The sequence below is a fragment of the Porites lutea genome, chromosome 5 (assembly GCF_958299795.1).
Source record: "Porites lutea chromosome 5, jaPorLute2.1, whole genome shotgun sequence".
NCBI classification, from domain to species: Eukaryota; Metazoa; Cnidaria; class Anthozoa; order Scleractinia; family Poritidae; genus Porites; species Porites lutea.
Window position 1 is genome coordinate 22,669,822 of NC_133205.1, and position 15,887 is coordinate 22,685,708.

At 40.5% G+C, this 15,887-nt stretch overlaps 1 protein-coding gene and 1 pseudogene across 1 annotated transcript; both read right to left on the reverse strand.

Moving 5' to 3' along the window:
- The window catches only part of LOC140938097 (uncharacterized), a 3,772-nt pseudogene extending 89 nt beyond the window's left edge, over positions 1-3,683 (reverse strand).
- Positions 3,684-8,694: 5,011 nt separating this feature from the next.
- On the reverse strand, positions 8,695-14,189 carry LOC140936648 (cyclic GMP-AMP synthase-like receptor 3). The gene is made up of 3 exons (XM_073386141.1): positions 13,937-14,189; positions 11,856-11,991; positions 8,695-9,840 (listed from the first exon to the last, which is right to left on the reverse strand). The coding sequence occupies exons 2-3, from the start codon at positions 11,968-11,970 to the stop codon at positions 8,792-8,794; spliced, it is 1,164 nt and encodes a 387-aa protein (XP_073242242.1). The 5' UTR covers positions 11,971-11,991; positions 13,937-14,189; the 3' UTR covers positions 8,695-8,791.
- Between the last annotated feature and the right edge of the window lie 1,698 nt (positions 14,190-15,887).

Genomic DNA, 15,887 nt, shown 5'->3' on the forward strand with positions numbered 1-15,887 from the left:
AGATAACCACTAGCAAACCAATCAGGACACAGGTATTGTTGACCATAACAAACCAAACAGAAAGATCAGCATTCTTGCCATCTAAAGTTGAAAATTGTAACACCATGAATGACATTGATACGACAACCAATACAAGAGGCTCAAAGACTTGCTCAGTGAATATTTCTTCGACCTTTGGCCAGCCATGTTCGCGGTCGGCATCTCCCAATCTCCTGCTCGTATCGTACGGCCTTAAAATAAGATGAATAATCGCCGAAGCCATAAGTACAACCCAGACTACAAACGTTTGCAAAGTAGATGAGGATGGGATCATGGACAGGGCGATAGCGAGAATCAGGCGACGTAAGAGCATGACAACTTCGAAAAAGGCCTAGTACTTTGTTTTGTAGGGTAAGTCGATCGGTTCAAGCCATACGTCAAGTTTCTTGCGGGAAGAAGAGTAACATCAAGGAGATTACCATCAAAGGAAATCCAATTACATAGACCACGATAGAAACAATTCCTAGTGTAATCAGACTGTGGTAAGGGTAATAGGTACATTCTATCCAAGGAGAGGATGGCATGTAGAGCACATCAAGGTGCTTGTGGCATGGACGTAGGACTGAAAGCGTTTGTTTCACAATGGGAAAATAGCTGAAGCTTAGACAGAAAAAGGCGGTTTGGCGACATTTGAAGTGAGCCATTTCCATGCGTTCTGTGTTTGGAAGGAATTTCTGGAATGCTAGCATGATGATAAAATATGCTCTCCCACCATAGTCAAGCACGCCAGTGGCAAAAGAAGCAGAAAAGCAAACTTGCCAACAGGAGTAAACAGCAAAGGCAAATCACAAGAAAGCGAGGGAAAATAGAGGTTCCAGTAGCTGCTTAAGTAGCCTTGAGCTGCAATGACCTTTTTAGGCCAAACGTTGAAGCTTGATACCATGAAATCTGTAGTCTGAATGTGAAACACTCTGATGCTTATGAGCGTACGGACCGCTTTCCCTCTACTAGTCATACAGAGCACAAACACAACCATGTTTAATTTGAAAAACCATGCCGGCAAGAATTCCAAGAGCATCATAATTAACGTTAAGAGAAAATGAATGGCCGTAACAACAAACCATTTCAAGGGACGTACGCTGAAAAAAAAATAGGACCAGATTAAAGCAAGGAATGAAACTGCAAAAACAGGAACAAATATATAATAGTATAATAAATCACCGTTTTTACATCGAAAGCAAAGTCCGCTTAACTTGTAGAATCCATCGAGACAGCGAGAACAACATCTGTCCGTGTTTCCTTGATGACAGATAGACAAATGGTTGCATGTTGTGAAGAGAGATAGCACCTGGGGTCTGTTGGAGGGCGCGTTTGTGTCTTTTAGCGATGTATTCACCTCAGAGTTGCAAGAATCTGATGGATTGCAAGCAGATGGTATTGGACACTTTACAAGGTGGGAACTCCTGTTTTTCATGATGCCAGGACGAAGATCTGCTCTCTCATGGAAATCTTTTCGGTGGCAAGTCCCACCTTCCATGCATTTTTTGCACAACCCTTTGTCTCCATAAAAGTCGGCATCACAGATGCAATATCTGTAGTTGCAAAACGTCGGATTGAAGCGAATGCGACCGTTATTGAAGACGACACGTCCCCGGGGAGGCGGGGCACTGCCATATATGGGCTATATAGGTATGTGCCGCTGTGAAGGGTATGGTTTTCAGGCAGTTTACTCTAGGATAGGGTATATAAATCAGTGTTTGGGTCTAGAATAGGGTATCATTTTTCAGGAAAATGATCAGTTGGTTGAAGATTTTATCTAGACAAGGGAATTAGCTACTCTAAGATAGGGGGATTTGGGGAGTTTACTCTAGTATAGGGTAGCAAAATTCAGCTGAACTAGCTCTGTTATAGGTTAAGGGTTCCAGGGTCCCAGCGGCACATCCCCACCCAGAAATTCCTAAAGTACCATCCCCGGGGACACGTCCTTCAGGGCACGTGTAGTTCTCTGCGTCGGGTGGCCGTATCATTCTTGAAAAGTTTGGTTGATAGACGCACTGTTAGATGCGCTGTTTCCTTCTCGCATGAAACGATTTTTGGAAAAATGTAAATTTTGAAGGGAGATGAGGCTCTGAATTCCAGTTGGAAAGCTGCCCGTTAAATTATTTGCTGAGACATCAAAGTAAGTTAGCAAAGAAAAGTGTTCGTTAAAGTCAGGTAAAGGTCCATAAAAATTATTGCCACGCTTGTCGCAAGTGGACATTGTCTCAAAGTAATACAAATTTGCAAGTACGGGACTTTTGATGTCGCAAAAACTAACATTTAAAATTGATGGACTATCTATGAAGTCAACCGTTGTGGTGAAAAGTTCTATGAAACTCTGGAAGTCAATTGACAAGTTCCTTTTCCCCGCTAAAGAGACGTATTTCGTCTTAGCTGCACTGGAATTAACTGGCCATGGTTTGCCACGGTTTATAGAGGAAAACTGGTTCTGTGACACGTCTACCACAGGGGCGGATCCAGGATTTTTTTTAGGAGGGGGTGCACTCGTCTCTTGCTCTACTTCAACACCAATAAACCACATAGTTTTTTTTTTGCAGAATACCAGTTGTAAAAAACCGCAGGTCATCTCAGGGGAGGGGGGGGGGGGGGGCTGCGCACCCCCTGCACCCTCCCCCTAGATCCGCCCCTGTACCATTTGAAGATTTGGCAACAGAAGCAGATCCCCTGGAATATCCCCCACTAGCTGATTGTTTGCGACACTAAATACATTAAGGTTGGTGTTGCTGTTTCCAGTCGAACCAACTTGCAAGAACCTTTTGGGCAACACCCGAGGCATTCTCCCGCTAAGGTGAAGGCCAGACAAGTACAAATAGGATAAAGAAGGAATACCAAATATTGCGTTGAGGTCTCCATGCATCACGCCAGGGGTGTTTCGAATGTCGAGATCGTAAAGTCGAGATATGCTTCTTGGTATTTCTCCCGTCAAGTTGGTTCCCCCAAGACAGAGACCTCGAAGCTCTGTCATATTTCCTATGTTTTCTGGTAAGCGACTAGAGAAGCTCTCGCCATTCATAGGACATCCCAAGATGAACTGCAGACTAGTCAGCTTTACGATGTCTTTTGGTATATCTCCACTGATGGAGGTGGTTTTAAATGAAATGATGAGCAATTTGCTCATGTTATCAAACAGAAAGTTGCCTATACGCCCTCGCAGTCTCGGATTTTCTAGCGTGCAAAGGGAAAATAAGTTTCGTATTTTCCAAATGTTAGAAGGAAGAAAGCCATTCAAGTTATAAGGCAACACGATACTTTTTATGTATGACGAGTTGTCATGACAGATGATTCCATACCAGAAACAATGAGAGATCTCATTAGTTGAACTGTTCCATCCAACTTCTTTTTCTTTTTCTGGCCTAAAAGACGTGTCTAACGTGTAGAGAGGGAATTGTGATATTCGTTTTAAACAATCTGGCAGGCCCTTCCTGTTCCATAAACAATCTGTAAGCTGAACGAGAAAGGTTGTTGTTATTCGGTATTTAAGAATTAGCGCAATTTAGCTCTTTTTTGCCTTTCTATAATTTTCACTAAGTGCTAGACAAATATTTCATTTATCTTTTGGTTTGGTCAGTAGTTTTGCCTTGAGGGAGCACTTGCAACTCTTCATTTCCAGTAAGACCGAAGATGGTGGCTAAGACTGAGGCCATTTTGAATGCTGTTAGAGGTCCCTAACAGCACCATAATATATTGTGCCATATCAAGATGCAAATCTTATGGAAAGCTCTCTGTTAAACGCTTTATCTTTCTAAAATGTCTATAGCAGCGGGCTCTGTACGAGTTTGTTGTTGGGGTTAAGTGGAGAACTTGGGCCGTGAAAAAGGAGAAAACAAAAAAAACAAAACAGACAATCAAAACGATCCAAAAAATACTGACCATACTTGTCATCGAGCATTTTCGTTTGCTGATACTAAAACACAGACCGTTGCTTTGAATATTTTCACTACGGCGGATTTATCTTCTTTAAAATTAAACTGATGAGTTAAGACGACCTTTTTTGTTGATGAAAGCTTTGCTTTTATTTATTTACCTATATTTATACAGGATTTGCCCCTTCAGCAGGGCTGATATCAATGGGGCTCCTGATAAATTAAAATTAAATACATGAATACATGAGAATATAACCAAACATGAAATGGCAGGTACTTGAAAAATGTACTATACAGCAAAATTAGAGAATAACAGTCCTCAGCATATTCTTAAATTTTGGCAAAGATTTGCACTGTTTTGCTGAGCCTGGGAGCTCACTATCGAATATGGTCGTTTAAACGGGGTATTTATAAGGCGGGGTTTCCTTTGTACCTTCAATTTTATCATGAAATTGGATAACAAGATGTTATAGAGCAACAAAACTCTACTTGACTTAACACAAGCAACATGTAATGGTCTTGGCCAACTTTGCCTCAAGATTAAGAATGTGAAGAAATGATAGTTACTGGCCTTGGCAGAGGAAACGCTGTCAGTACATGATCCAAAACCAACAGCTCCATTAAGCCGACTAATTTGTATTGACCACAAACCAAGATCCTGTCAATAAAATCTTTGTTCTCGGCCCCCAATGGACTCGACGAATTACCGGAGGTGCGTTTCGAACTTCCTTTCATCCTGATTGGCAAATCGACAATGGCTTTTTTAACAGGCCAATCATGGCGCTTACTCAAGTCCTGAACCACACAGGTGGGGGCCCAGAACAACGATTTCAGCGCTGTTTCGCAGAAGGACTTAACCAGAGTTTAGTTTTGTCTATGGCTCAGGCTAGCGTAAGCCCAAGAATAACGCAAGGTTTTGGTATTCGTGTGTTTATAATGCTGATGCATATACTAGCGCATAAGCTTCTTATGCTCATACTTATGCTTATGCTTGCGTTGTACTCACTCTTATGTTAGACTGCAAAACAGTCCGTATTTTTGCGTATTTAAGTACGCGCGAGCAGTCAACACAAGGTCTGGAACGAGGCTGAAAACAGAGAGCGAGACTGGGGAGCGATGCTAAAAGTTTTTTCCTCCGGCGTATGAGGGTTGCGCGCTTCGCGCGCGTAAGACTTACGCCACGCTTTACAGATTTCTTTACTGATTTTGAGAAAAAACCGCCTTTTTTGCAGTCTACCTTTATGTTTATGCTTGCGTTGTGCTTATTACGCATGCTTGAATGCAGAGATAAATCGTAAAGTTACAATTATTAATGGTTTAGCTTTCAAGTTATCAGGTAAGGGACTGGTCAAAAAGTATAGGGGGGGGGAGGGGTGGGCCGGAGCATTTGGAAATGTGGTTGGTAAAAAACACATGACCCACCCCCTCCCTTTGGCACAAAAATGACTGACCCACCCCTAAAGCAAGGTTGGAAATTGCATGACCCACCCCCTAGTTAAAACATGAATGTTTGGTTTCCTCTAAGGCCATCCCTTTTTTTCTCTTCGTTTACCGTCGAATGCGTTTCCTGATATTGGGTCGGTCGGTCGGATTGAAAAAAAAAAAACTTTAAAAAAAATCACAAGAAGTCTCAGAATAGTAGGCCCTGGTACCCCAGGACGACGTTAAAAGTTAACATTCACATATTTGGATTAACAAAATGTACAATATACTGTGAAAAATGTTCATGTTTTTGTTCTTGTTTTTCTCTGTGCTGTTACTATGCTCATTTTGCAGATTAAAAGAATTATTTCAAGTGAACAATGGTGTAACTATGTCATTACTTTTTTTAAAAAAAATATTAAAAATTTGGGTCGGTCGGACGACGGGAAACGGAGAAAAAAAAGAGGATGGCCTAACCTTGTTCTGTGCTTGACAAAATTTGTTGATACACTGCTACAACCAATATCAAAATCACAGAAATCATACCTTTCACTGAAAAGACGAATGTGAAAAACCGAACATTTCTTGTTTCGATGGACGTTATGAGTCTTGACACAAATATACAGCAAAACGAGAGTATATTGAAATTGTCTGTCACAACACATATGAAAATTTCTACAAAGACAACCCATTCCTACACATTACTTGACGGAAATTCTTAGATTAATCCTCAAAGAAAATTTCTTCCACTTCAATGGAAAGGACTACCTACAAAACCATGGAACTGTAATGGGCACAAAGACAGCAGTTTTGATTCCTTTGCCAATATTTTCATGACATATATTGAAACAACAACTCTAAGCAAAACTGTCTTTAGAACAACAGTTTGGAAATGCTACATACGTGATATCTTTTCCCTATGGGACATGAGTAAACCAGACATCGAAGCCTTCATTCAACGAGCAAACTTACATCACCCAACTATTAAATTCATGGCCGAAACATTTGACACTGAGACGCAGCGTTTTTAGACACAGTTGTATACAAAGGCACAGGATTCAGGAAAAAATCTATCCTTGATGCAAAAACACATTTGAAACAAAAGGAAACCTTCTTGCACACATATTTCACCTCGTGTCACGCTCCAAGTGTTAAAGAAGGATTTGTCAAAGGAGAAGCCTTGAGAATCCTACGAAAAAACTCCTCAGAAACAACCTTTGAGGAAAATAACTCAAAAAACGCTTGATGGACTAGGCTACCCACAAACTTTGATAGAAGACCTACTATCAGAAATAAAATTCACAAAAACGAGGAAACAGATTTATTGCCATTTGTGACAAAATACCAACCCTCAGTGTCTACTTTAAAGGAAGCTTGAATAATAAAAATGGAATCTTATACAAAACCAACCATAACTTTAATAAATTTTTAAAGTACCACCAATCATTTCCTTACAAAAAAGGAAAATCTTTAAAGGACATACTCGTTAGAGCCAAAAAATAAAAAAGGTTAACAAAGGGTTCACGGGATGTGCGGCCTGTCACCCGTTGCATTTTCTCGCACAACAGGTTTGTGAGTATTTTAGCAATAATTCCAGCTGGCTGTGTTTTATATAACAAGTGTGGTCAAATTTCTCGTTAGTAGTTAGTGCTCATCTATGTAATAAAATAGGGTGACCCACCCCCTAAGGGTAGCTGTAAATTGCACGACCCACCCCTTGCACAAGGCTCAAAACCTCATGACCCACCCCCTCTCTGCTCCGGCCCACCCCCCCTATACTTTTTGACCAGTCCCTAATTAACCCAATTCATTAAACCCAAATCTGACATCAACATAGTAAATAATTACAGTAAGTTTTTTGACATTGAAAATTAAATTTACTGTAAGCCATTTTAGGTGCTAACAATGGACAAATTACACTAACAGTTAGCCCATTTAGTCTTAAATCAGAAACCAGGAAGGATGGTTTCCAGCAGACACTGTCGATCCCTCCGAATCACAGAACTTCTAACTGCAAAATTCCAAATATTGACAATTCTCAAGATAGACCTTCCTTGAACTTTTTATGCATAAAGTTAGATCGTTCTCAATGTTTTGAGCGCAAGACCCATGCACAGGGTAGGGGTTCCGAACGCAGTTAACATGAGGTTTTGCTTTGTGTTTGTCCTTATTCAGGAAAAAGATTTCGATCAGTTTGCTGCCCAGTATGCAGTCAGTGTACAGTCGTGAAGGTTAATTCCTCACGTTGGAAAAGGGAATATTTCGAACATCAAGTAATTTGTAGGTCTACACCTGTAAAATTTAAATGTCCGAGTGAAAGCTGTACGTGTATACCACACTTACCAGTTTGTCTGTTTTTGTTTAGCTTATATGTGTGGTGTTATCCAAGTCAATATATAACTATTATTAAACTGGTTTTTAGTTGAATGAGATAAAAGATGGCGTTCAACTTTCATCACAGTGTCAGTGGTCCATTTTCGAGTTGCCGTAAGCCTGTTAATAAACGCGAGACCTGCTCCACAACCGTTTATACGAAAATGAGTTCAAGAACCTGGTCACACGGCTCCAGATATTTTTTGAGCGGACGAATTTCTTACCTGTGATGGCCCTTTTCACGGAACCGTGCAACAGATGGTAGTACTGTTTACACGAGGCCGACTTTTTCACTTATGAGAGGTGTGTAACTCCGGCGTGTTCCGGTTGAGGTGTTTACACGATTGGAGCCGAAAAAAATTTTGACCATCTTTTGGTCAGGTAAAATACTTGCACAGTTTGTCGTTCAAAAAGTTGCGCGATTCCGCAGTTCTCGTGTAAACGAAAGGCTGATCTGCGCGAGTATTTTTCCGTTTTAGCATTTGTCCGGATCCGTGTTAACGTGGTCATCTAGACCTTTTTAACTTGTACGTTTTGTTTCCCCGCTTTTGGACCATGTAATGTTACCCCAGAGGTTTTGTTTCTTTCAAAATGTCGTCCTTTCCAGGTACATATGTATGCATAATTTATGAAATTACTTTTCGGCAACTTCTCTTGACAACATCACGTGGTCTGAATTAGAAAAACAAAACATGGCAACCGAAAAGGTCTATTTGCGTATTAATGAAAAGAATTTTTCGCTTGAAAGATTGAGCACCAGTACTTGAAATGGTTAATTGGTTAATGCAATCACGTGGGTGGCTGTTAGGTCACAAAATGGCCGTGGTTTAGGGACTGTTCGAACAAAGAGCAGTTAACTGATATGCTAAGCTTCAAGGGGAAATGCTTTGAGAAGCGTGGTCTGTCGTAAACACAAACGTTTGTGCACATCAGCAAACGTAAACTGAATTTAGGCTTACTAGAATGGATATTGCTGGCAAGGTAATTCGCTGATAAATTATCGCCTTGTGACAAATAGCACAGTTCCTGTTTTTATTTGCATTCTTCCTTATACAATTCAAGAGTGCAGATTAAAGGTCTTTCATGTAAATGCACTAAGCTCCATCATAGAGATTGTCCCTCATCAAATCCTGTGGGTTAGTTCTAAGCATCGTCAAAAAGAGATCGATTCCTTTTTTAGCAGATTCGAGGTCTTTCTTTTTATCCTCGAACAAGTTCAAATCGGGGAAGAAAAAACTGGGAAGAGATTTTTTTTGGATGTGCCCCAAAAGGCGATCGATGAACTCCCTAAACCGGGTTACTAGCTTCCCTTGTGCCCAGTCGCCGGTTAACTTCCAGCGATCATTCATATGGAACAAAATGGTTTTAAGGTGGTACGTGGCTAGTGGATACCACTTTGACAGACCTTTTCCCATGAAGTACTTAGCCAGCTGAAGGACCTTTTTGCGGCATCCGCCGTCGTTGTCGATACCTTGCATGATCTGTGATTCGACCTTGGCAGTGGAAATTTGCCAAAATACCGGGTTTGCTCCAGGTTTTACTTTGGGTACAAGCCCCGCCCTTGGATTCTTAATGCCGGGAGGTGGTGATCTAGCATTGGGTGGCCAATGCTGAAGTTCTAAACTTATTGCCAAATCGATGCTTATAAAAGGAAACCCTGGCCATAGGATTTCAAACGTGACTACAGGTCCCCCTTCCCAGGGTCGCTTCACTATTTGTCCTTGCAGTCCTGACTCTTCTATCGCTTTCTCCACCAACTCGCGCAAATGCCCTCTGACTTTGTTAGCATTAATACACCTAGTTCCTGGTATTGTAAACTTATCTAGGCATGTCTTAACGGTCCGTACCGCGTAGCCAAAGCCGACGGGCGTGGTTTTATTTTCCAGAAGAGAAATTTTGCCGGCCCAATTGTCGTTTACCAAATCGAAATCGAACTCGTCTGGTTTGTCGATTTTCAGGCCCTCATAGGTGGAGCCCTTGAACTCAACTCTGAAGTTGTAACAAGGATCGTACTTTGCTACTTTTGCCATGATCTTCGCTATCTTATCATAAACGTTCTTTTTAACCTGGATCTTTGCCTCAACGTTGACTTGGATTTTCTGGTACACCTGGTTTAAGAAAACCTTGAACTCCTCTTCGTTCCCTATTTACAAAGAAAACAAATCAAAGGGCGAACACGTCAGTGGTAAACAAAACAAAGTGAGAAGAGTTTAGCATGAATCTTGTAGGTATGGCTGTTTATCAAATTGACGACAATTTTGCATGGTCTATACACTCTTCATATCGACAATAGTAATGACGTCAAAATGATGAAAACTCGAGAAGTGGTTTCACTGCAACGTTTCGGGAAAATGGCGCGGAAGAGAAAGAATAAATGCACATTTATTTATTTATTTATTTATTTTATTATCATTTTGCCATTTAAATTAAAAAGATGAAGAAAAATGCCCCGATCACGTCATTCCCATGATCTGTTTAACTAAGGGACTCCAAGATGCCGCGCGTCTGTTCAGTAATAGGCTGATTAGGCAACAGAACGGGAACGTCAGTTGACAACGGCGCGCGTAAATCAAACAACTGGCTTGACCAATGGCTGAGCAGCAAATTGGGCACCGGAAGTCGTGTTTAGTCCTTTCCGCGCGCTTTCCCGTCGCCAACTGACGTTCCCGTTCTGTTGCTAAATCAGCCTAATATGTGACAGATTACGTCAAAATGTGGTAAGAACCAAAAACGTGGCACAGGACCCGCAGGCTAGTGTGTCACTGATTTTCTTACCACATTTTAAAGTCTTCTGTAATCTATAACTAAACGGACACACTTCCGCGCGTTTTTCAAGGGTTTGTCTTTCTCTAAGTAGAGTAATCGCCCAAAACATTTTCTTAACTGCTAGTCTCTCATATCGTTGACACACGATGGCAACTTGTAAACAGCCCCTGCTAACCTTTTTTGGGGTATTGCTTGCATTGCTTAATTTCTAGCTTCTTAATTGCAGGTAAAGGTAATCAGAATAAAGGAAATGATCACTAAAGATAAAATATTGATTGATTGATTGAAAAACCTGCGCAGCTTAGTACTTAATGTAAATTTAAAAATTGTAAAACTGACGCTGTTACTATAAGAATCTTAACCGACGTTTCGGCAATGCCTTCTTCAGGGTATACAAGACTAAATACCGTTAGAAATTCGTTAAATTTAGCAAGATCTTTAATAAACCACCACTGAAGGCTTTCAGGCGTGCCAAGAATCTGAAGGATCTGCTAGTCAGAAACAGCCTACCGCGAAACCTTCCACACCAATCACCAGGTACTTTTCCTTGTAAGAGGACCGTTTGCCGCACATGTCCCCATGTTAATTCATCATCCACAATTGAAACACCCAAAGGGCATGTTTACATCACGGGACATTTTTCCTGCATCACTGAACACGTGGTTTATTGCTTGTCGTGCACCAAGTGTCCATCGATAGTGTACATCGGGAAGACTGGACGCAGGTTGGCGGACCGTTTTCGAGAACACCGCAGAGATATCATCAACGGGAGGAATGACCTTCCTGTACCTGCCCACTTCAACCAACCAAATCATACACTGGAGGACATGAAGGTTGCGGTATTGAAGGCAGGCCTAGCCAACCAGATGAGGTTGATATTCAAATATGGGACTGTAGGCCCTAGAGGCCTTAACCAAGACTTTAGTTTCACGTGAATCACCCTTCGCCCGCCCCCCTTTTTTTTTTCTTACTCGCGCGCCGTAGCGCGCTATTTCATGTTGCACGCGCGCGAGTATGCCATCAATCACGTGAGCTAAATTTAACGAACTTCTAACGGTATTTAGTCTTGTATACCCTGAAGAAGGCAGCATTGCCGAAACGTCGGTTAAGATTCTTATAATAACGGCGTCAGTTTTACAATTTTTAAATTTACATAAAATATTTATCTTGAACTCTAGTAAAATTCTTGTCGTTAGTTATTTACGAAATATACGTAAAACAGTGCTCAATAGATCTATGGGTTATTTCTTGTTCTCTGGAATATTTTTAAGGGCTTCCTTTATGTTTGATTGTGAGCAAATATACTTTTAATGTGCGAGGAGAACTCACAGAAGTTTCAGTCTGCCGAGTTGCAAAAGCTGAAAAGGTTAGGTTGGAGAGTTTCAAACTTACCACCTTTAAAGACCACTTGGCTTTTCCCCGGCACACTGGTACGAACAGGAATCCCGTTTCCAATACATAGTACAACGAGGGCGACAGCGTTGAAAGTAAATGTCGATATTTCCATTTTTGTTGTAAGAATCTGACACTGAAACGCAAAAATAATAAGAAATAACAGTCTGTATACGTCACTCCGCAACTGTATTTCCTTCCCAGATTCCAGGCGTCCGTCGTCATTTCTCTTATCCAGCACGGATGGTGCTGCAACAAGGATAAAGGCCCGCATCCCATGATGGTTTTGCGGTTCCTTTTTGGCGTGAAAAAGTTCCGGATCGAGTCGAGGCAGTAATATTTCTGAAAGGTTAACACAACTCGATGTACTTGTTCATCTGCTTACGGAAAAACAAGCAACAAAAACGTGCAACTTTTTTGCATCATTGCTGCCAACGATTTGGAAAGCTATGTTATGTTACACCCACTTTAAAACCTGTCTTGCAACAAATCAGGTTGTTGCAGGTTCACGTTGCGAAAAGTTGTTGCAGAAAGTAGAGAAAAATCACAATGTACTCTACTCTCCAATTAACAATATTCCTCAATATAATAGCTTCGTTTTACTAGGAGTAACTCTATCGAGTGACGGGAAATTCAATGAGCATGTAAGAACCAAGCTTGTCAAAGCAAACAAGTGTTTACACGTCCTACGAACACTAAGAAGGGAACACCACTCTTAGGCAGAGATAGATCACCTTTTTATATCTATTGTTTTACCTAATTTTAGCTATGTGCTTTCAGCCTATGGGGCATCGGAATCCGATCTTACGGTTATACAAAATATTTTAGACCGATGCCATAAACGCCGTTTTATTTCATTTCCAGTTTTTATCAAGAATCTTTTAAATAAACAAGATAAAAACATTTTTAAGAAATTAATATCAACGGATTGCCACCCACTAAAAGATATCATTCCCGTCCACAAGGAATCAATTAAACTATCGTTGTTCAGCTGTCCCCAGCTGGTAGGAAAAAGCCTTCAGGGGGCAAGGTATGTATTACAATGTAACAATAACAAGCTGCATGTCATGTAGTAATACATGCAAGTAACTGCTGACATAGTTTAGGATGTCCTGCAAGGCGGTACTATTTCCTCAGATAATACAGGCCAAAAGGACAAGGCATTTTTTACGAAAAAAAAAACACTCCTGTTTAGTTGCCATGGCTTTTTGGAAACCTAAAGAATGACCGTTTAGCAATAAAAAACCCAGATATGATATGCCTCCTAACAAATGTTGCTAAAACTCAGGATGTCCCGCTGGACGGTACCATTTTCTCCGGTAATACCGGCCACAAGGACAGGGCCGCTTTTATGAAAAAAAATATTCCTATACAGTTATCCTAAGCTTTCTCGATCTAATCTCAAAGAAAGCGAGACTGAAGGCCCCTGTAAGCTCGTTCTTGCCGTTTATCAAATCATGGCATGACGTTAAGGTCTCAAAATGAAGGCCCCGAGGGGGTGTCTCATTTTTTGTCTTGGATTACTCTGACGCATCGTTTCTGTAAATTGATTACGTCTTGGACGTGCGGCTTCGGTTTGCTTCATGTCCCCAAGACAATAACCCCCGTAGTCAAGTATTTGCTGGATAAGTGAGTTGTAAAACAAACTTCTCAGCTTTCAGTCACAGAAATGTATCTGTTCTTTTCAAAAGGCGAAGTCGCTTTCCTATATTCGATACCGTTGTTTAAAAACAGTTGTCTATCTTTATGCCAGGTAATTTAGTATCGGCTACAGAATCAAGCTGAACCTCAACTGTTCTTACATTAAGATTTCTGCCGTTCAAGCGGTTAGCCCCAACTTATGCTGTAGACAATCGCTTGCAGGGACGAGAATCATCAGCAAACGCAAACGCAAACACAACTTACATATGAGCTTCTGGGGACGAAAACTCGAACTTACCCTATGGCTATGTGGAAGACGAGCTCAGAGCACTAGCCTAATCACCAATTAACCGACTGCTGCTTCAACCACGAACACTGAGATACACTTTAGAAAATAGAAGTAGTTGCTTATGTAACTGAAAAGGAAGCAGCGTACTTACCACGGAAACTACGAGGTACTGTTCTCTGTGACACAACCAGCAGTCAAATGAAAGTTATGCTGCTTGTTTGCTCTAATCAATGGTCAATTTTCTGTACGAGTTATAGAACCGTGAAATCTCGACATTTTGACACTTTTCCAATCGTGAAGTATTGAACCGTACACCTGCTAGATCATTCTTTCTGTTGACATTTGCTTGAAAAAGCGATCTTTGATCCTAGCGCACTTGTAAAATGGATTAAAGATAAGAAGGCAGTCTTTGCCAAATCACTGATATCGTATCAGAGAATTATAGTTTTTGTTTGATATTAGTCAAAAGTAAATCAACTGCGGTAAACTGAAGATACAGTCCAGTTCAGAACATCGGGTTAAATTTTCAAAGCTATTCCCGGCGTTGTTTAGCATTGGTCACCCAGTGAAGGCCCTTACCTAATGGAGACCGCAAGAAAAGGATGGGCGGTTTTGAGTATTTTTAGAGTCGGGGGTATTTATTTTTAGTGCCTATTAAAAGCCATCTGTGCATGATTTTAAAACAAGCCATCGTTTATGATTTTTCCAAAAAACTGTTATCATTAAATAGTTTTGAAATGAATAAACTGACGATGAATGACGAGATTTAGAATTTTAGACCACACGTCACATTCCCATGTTCAGTTTAGAAAAAGACACGTCATTCATGTTCACTGAACTGGGAATGGACCAGAATGACGCAGGTGTTTTGTAGGAATAAACTTCCTTCGTGGAAACAATCATATCGCTGGTCCGAAAAGTCCCAAGTACATATTTACTGAACGACTTGCCATTTCATTGACTTATTCTAGTTTTGGCTTTAAACTAGGGGTTTTTCCTACTTATAATTCCGAATAGATTGGCATCTCTGCGGTAGCAGTGACCTGAGTTTGACTTTGGGAACCAGTTGCATAAATCTCAACGTGAGACACACCAGCTAATCCCTATTTCAAACAGTACAAATTATTAGCTAGAAATGCTCTACTTTTTTCACCACCCTTATATAATTCTATCTCGTTCCAAATGCGCATACTTCTTCAGTTTACAAAGAACTGACAAAAGTAAATAGAAATAATTTCTATTTATTTTTGCCATCTGTCGAAAAACGACTCATGTTTTCCACAACCTTAACCCGAGCCTTTAATACGCCGATGGAATGCAGACGAAAGCGGGTTTGATGCGATCAAAGAAGGACTACATTCCCTCCAAATACAAGGAAATATAGAGGGAAGCGGCCAGAGAAGTCAGAGAAAGCGTTTCGTCGTGCGGAGAAGATCTGGAAAAGGTACTTACTGAATTGGGGAAAATTAAAATGAAAAAATTGAAAAAAAAATTGAAAAAAAAATTAAACACTTTGAAGAAGAAGCTACAGTAGGCTAACTAGACAGTACATTGTAACTATCTACCAATTTCATAACAAGATATGCTTTGTTCTTCGTTCATGGACGAAATTACAGAAACTCATCAGTGACAAGTTCTGTTCAATTTCTACATTACAGATTTACCATAGCAGTTAAACTCAACTGATTGTGGTGTCTTTGTCTGTATGGTACACTGTAGGTTTTGCTATTTCATCACCTTTGCAATGAAGATTATTGAATGGAAAGTCATTCATTATGCAATTCCATCAAAATAAATATGAACTTTTAAGTATTATCCATCAAAACAATCTTCATACATGTACATCACTACTGTTACTGATTAGTTTGCAGAGTACCTCAGCAGGGGGATAATGCCCAACTATTAAAACAGGTATTAAAACAGTTAAAAGTTCAGACACTGTTGATGAAAAGAAGTTAGTTTCACTGTATATATTCTACCCCCTTTGAGATACAAGTCTATTTTTACTCTAAGACCTTGGATATTAACTAATTCTCTTCTGTCTCTACTCTTTTATCTTTTCAGGATTTCCAAAACATGATCAAGCAACAGCTGTTGCAAAC

Coding starts and splice junctions, on each gene's coding strand:
- LOC140936648 (XM_073386141.1), bottom strand. CDS start 11,970: ATGGAAATATCGACATTTACTTTCAACGCTGTCGCCCTCGTTGTACTA. Junction 9,841..11,855: donor CCAAGTGGTCTTTAAAGGTG/GTAAGTTTGAAA, acceptor CTTTGTAAATAG/GGAACGAAGAGGAGTTCAAG.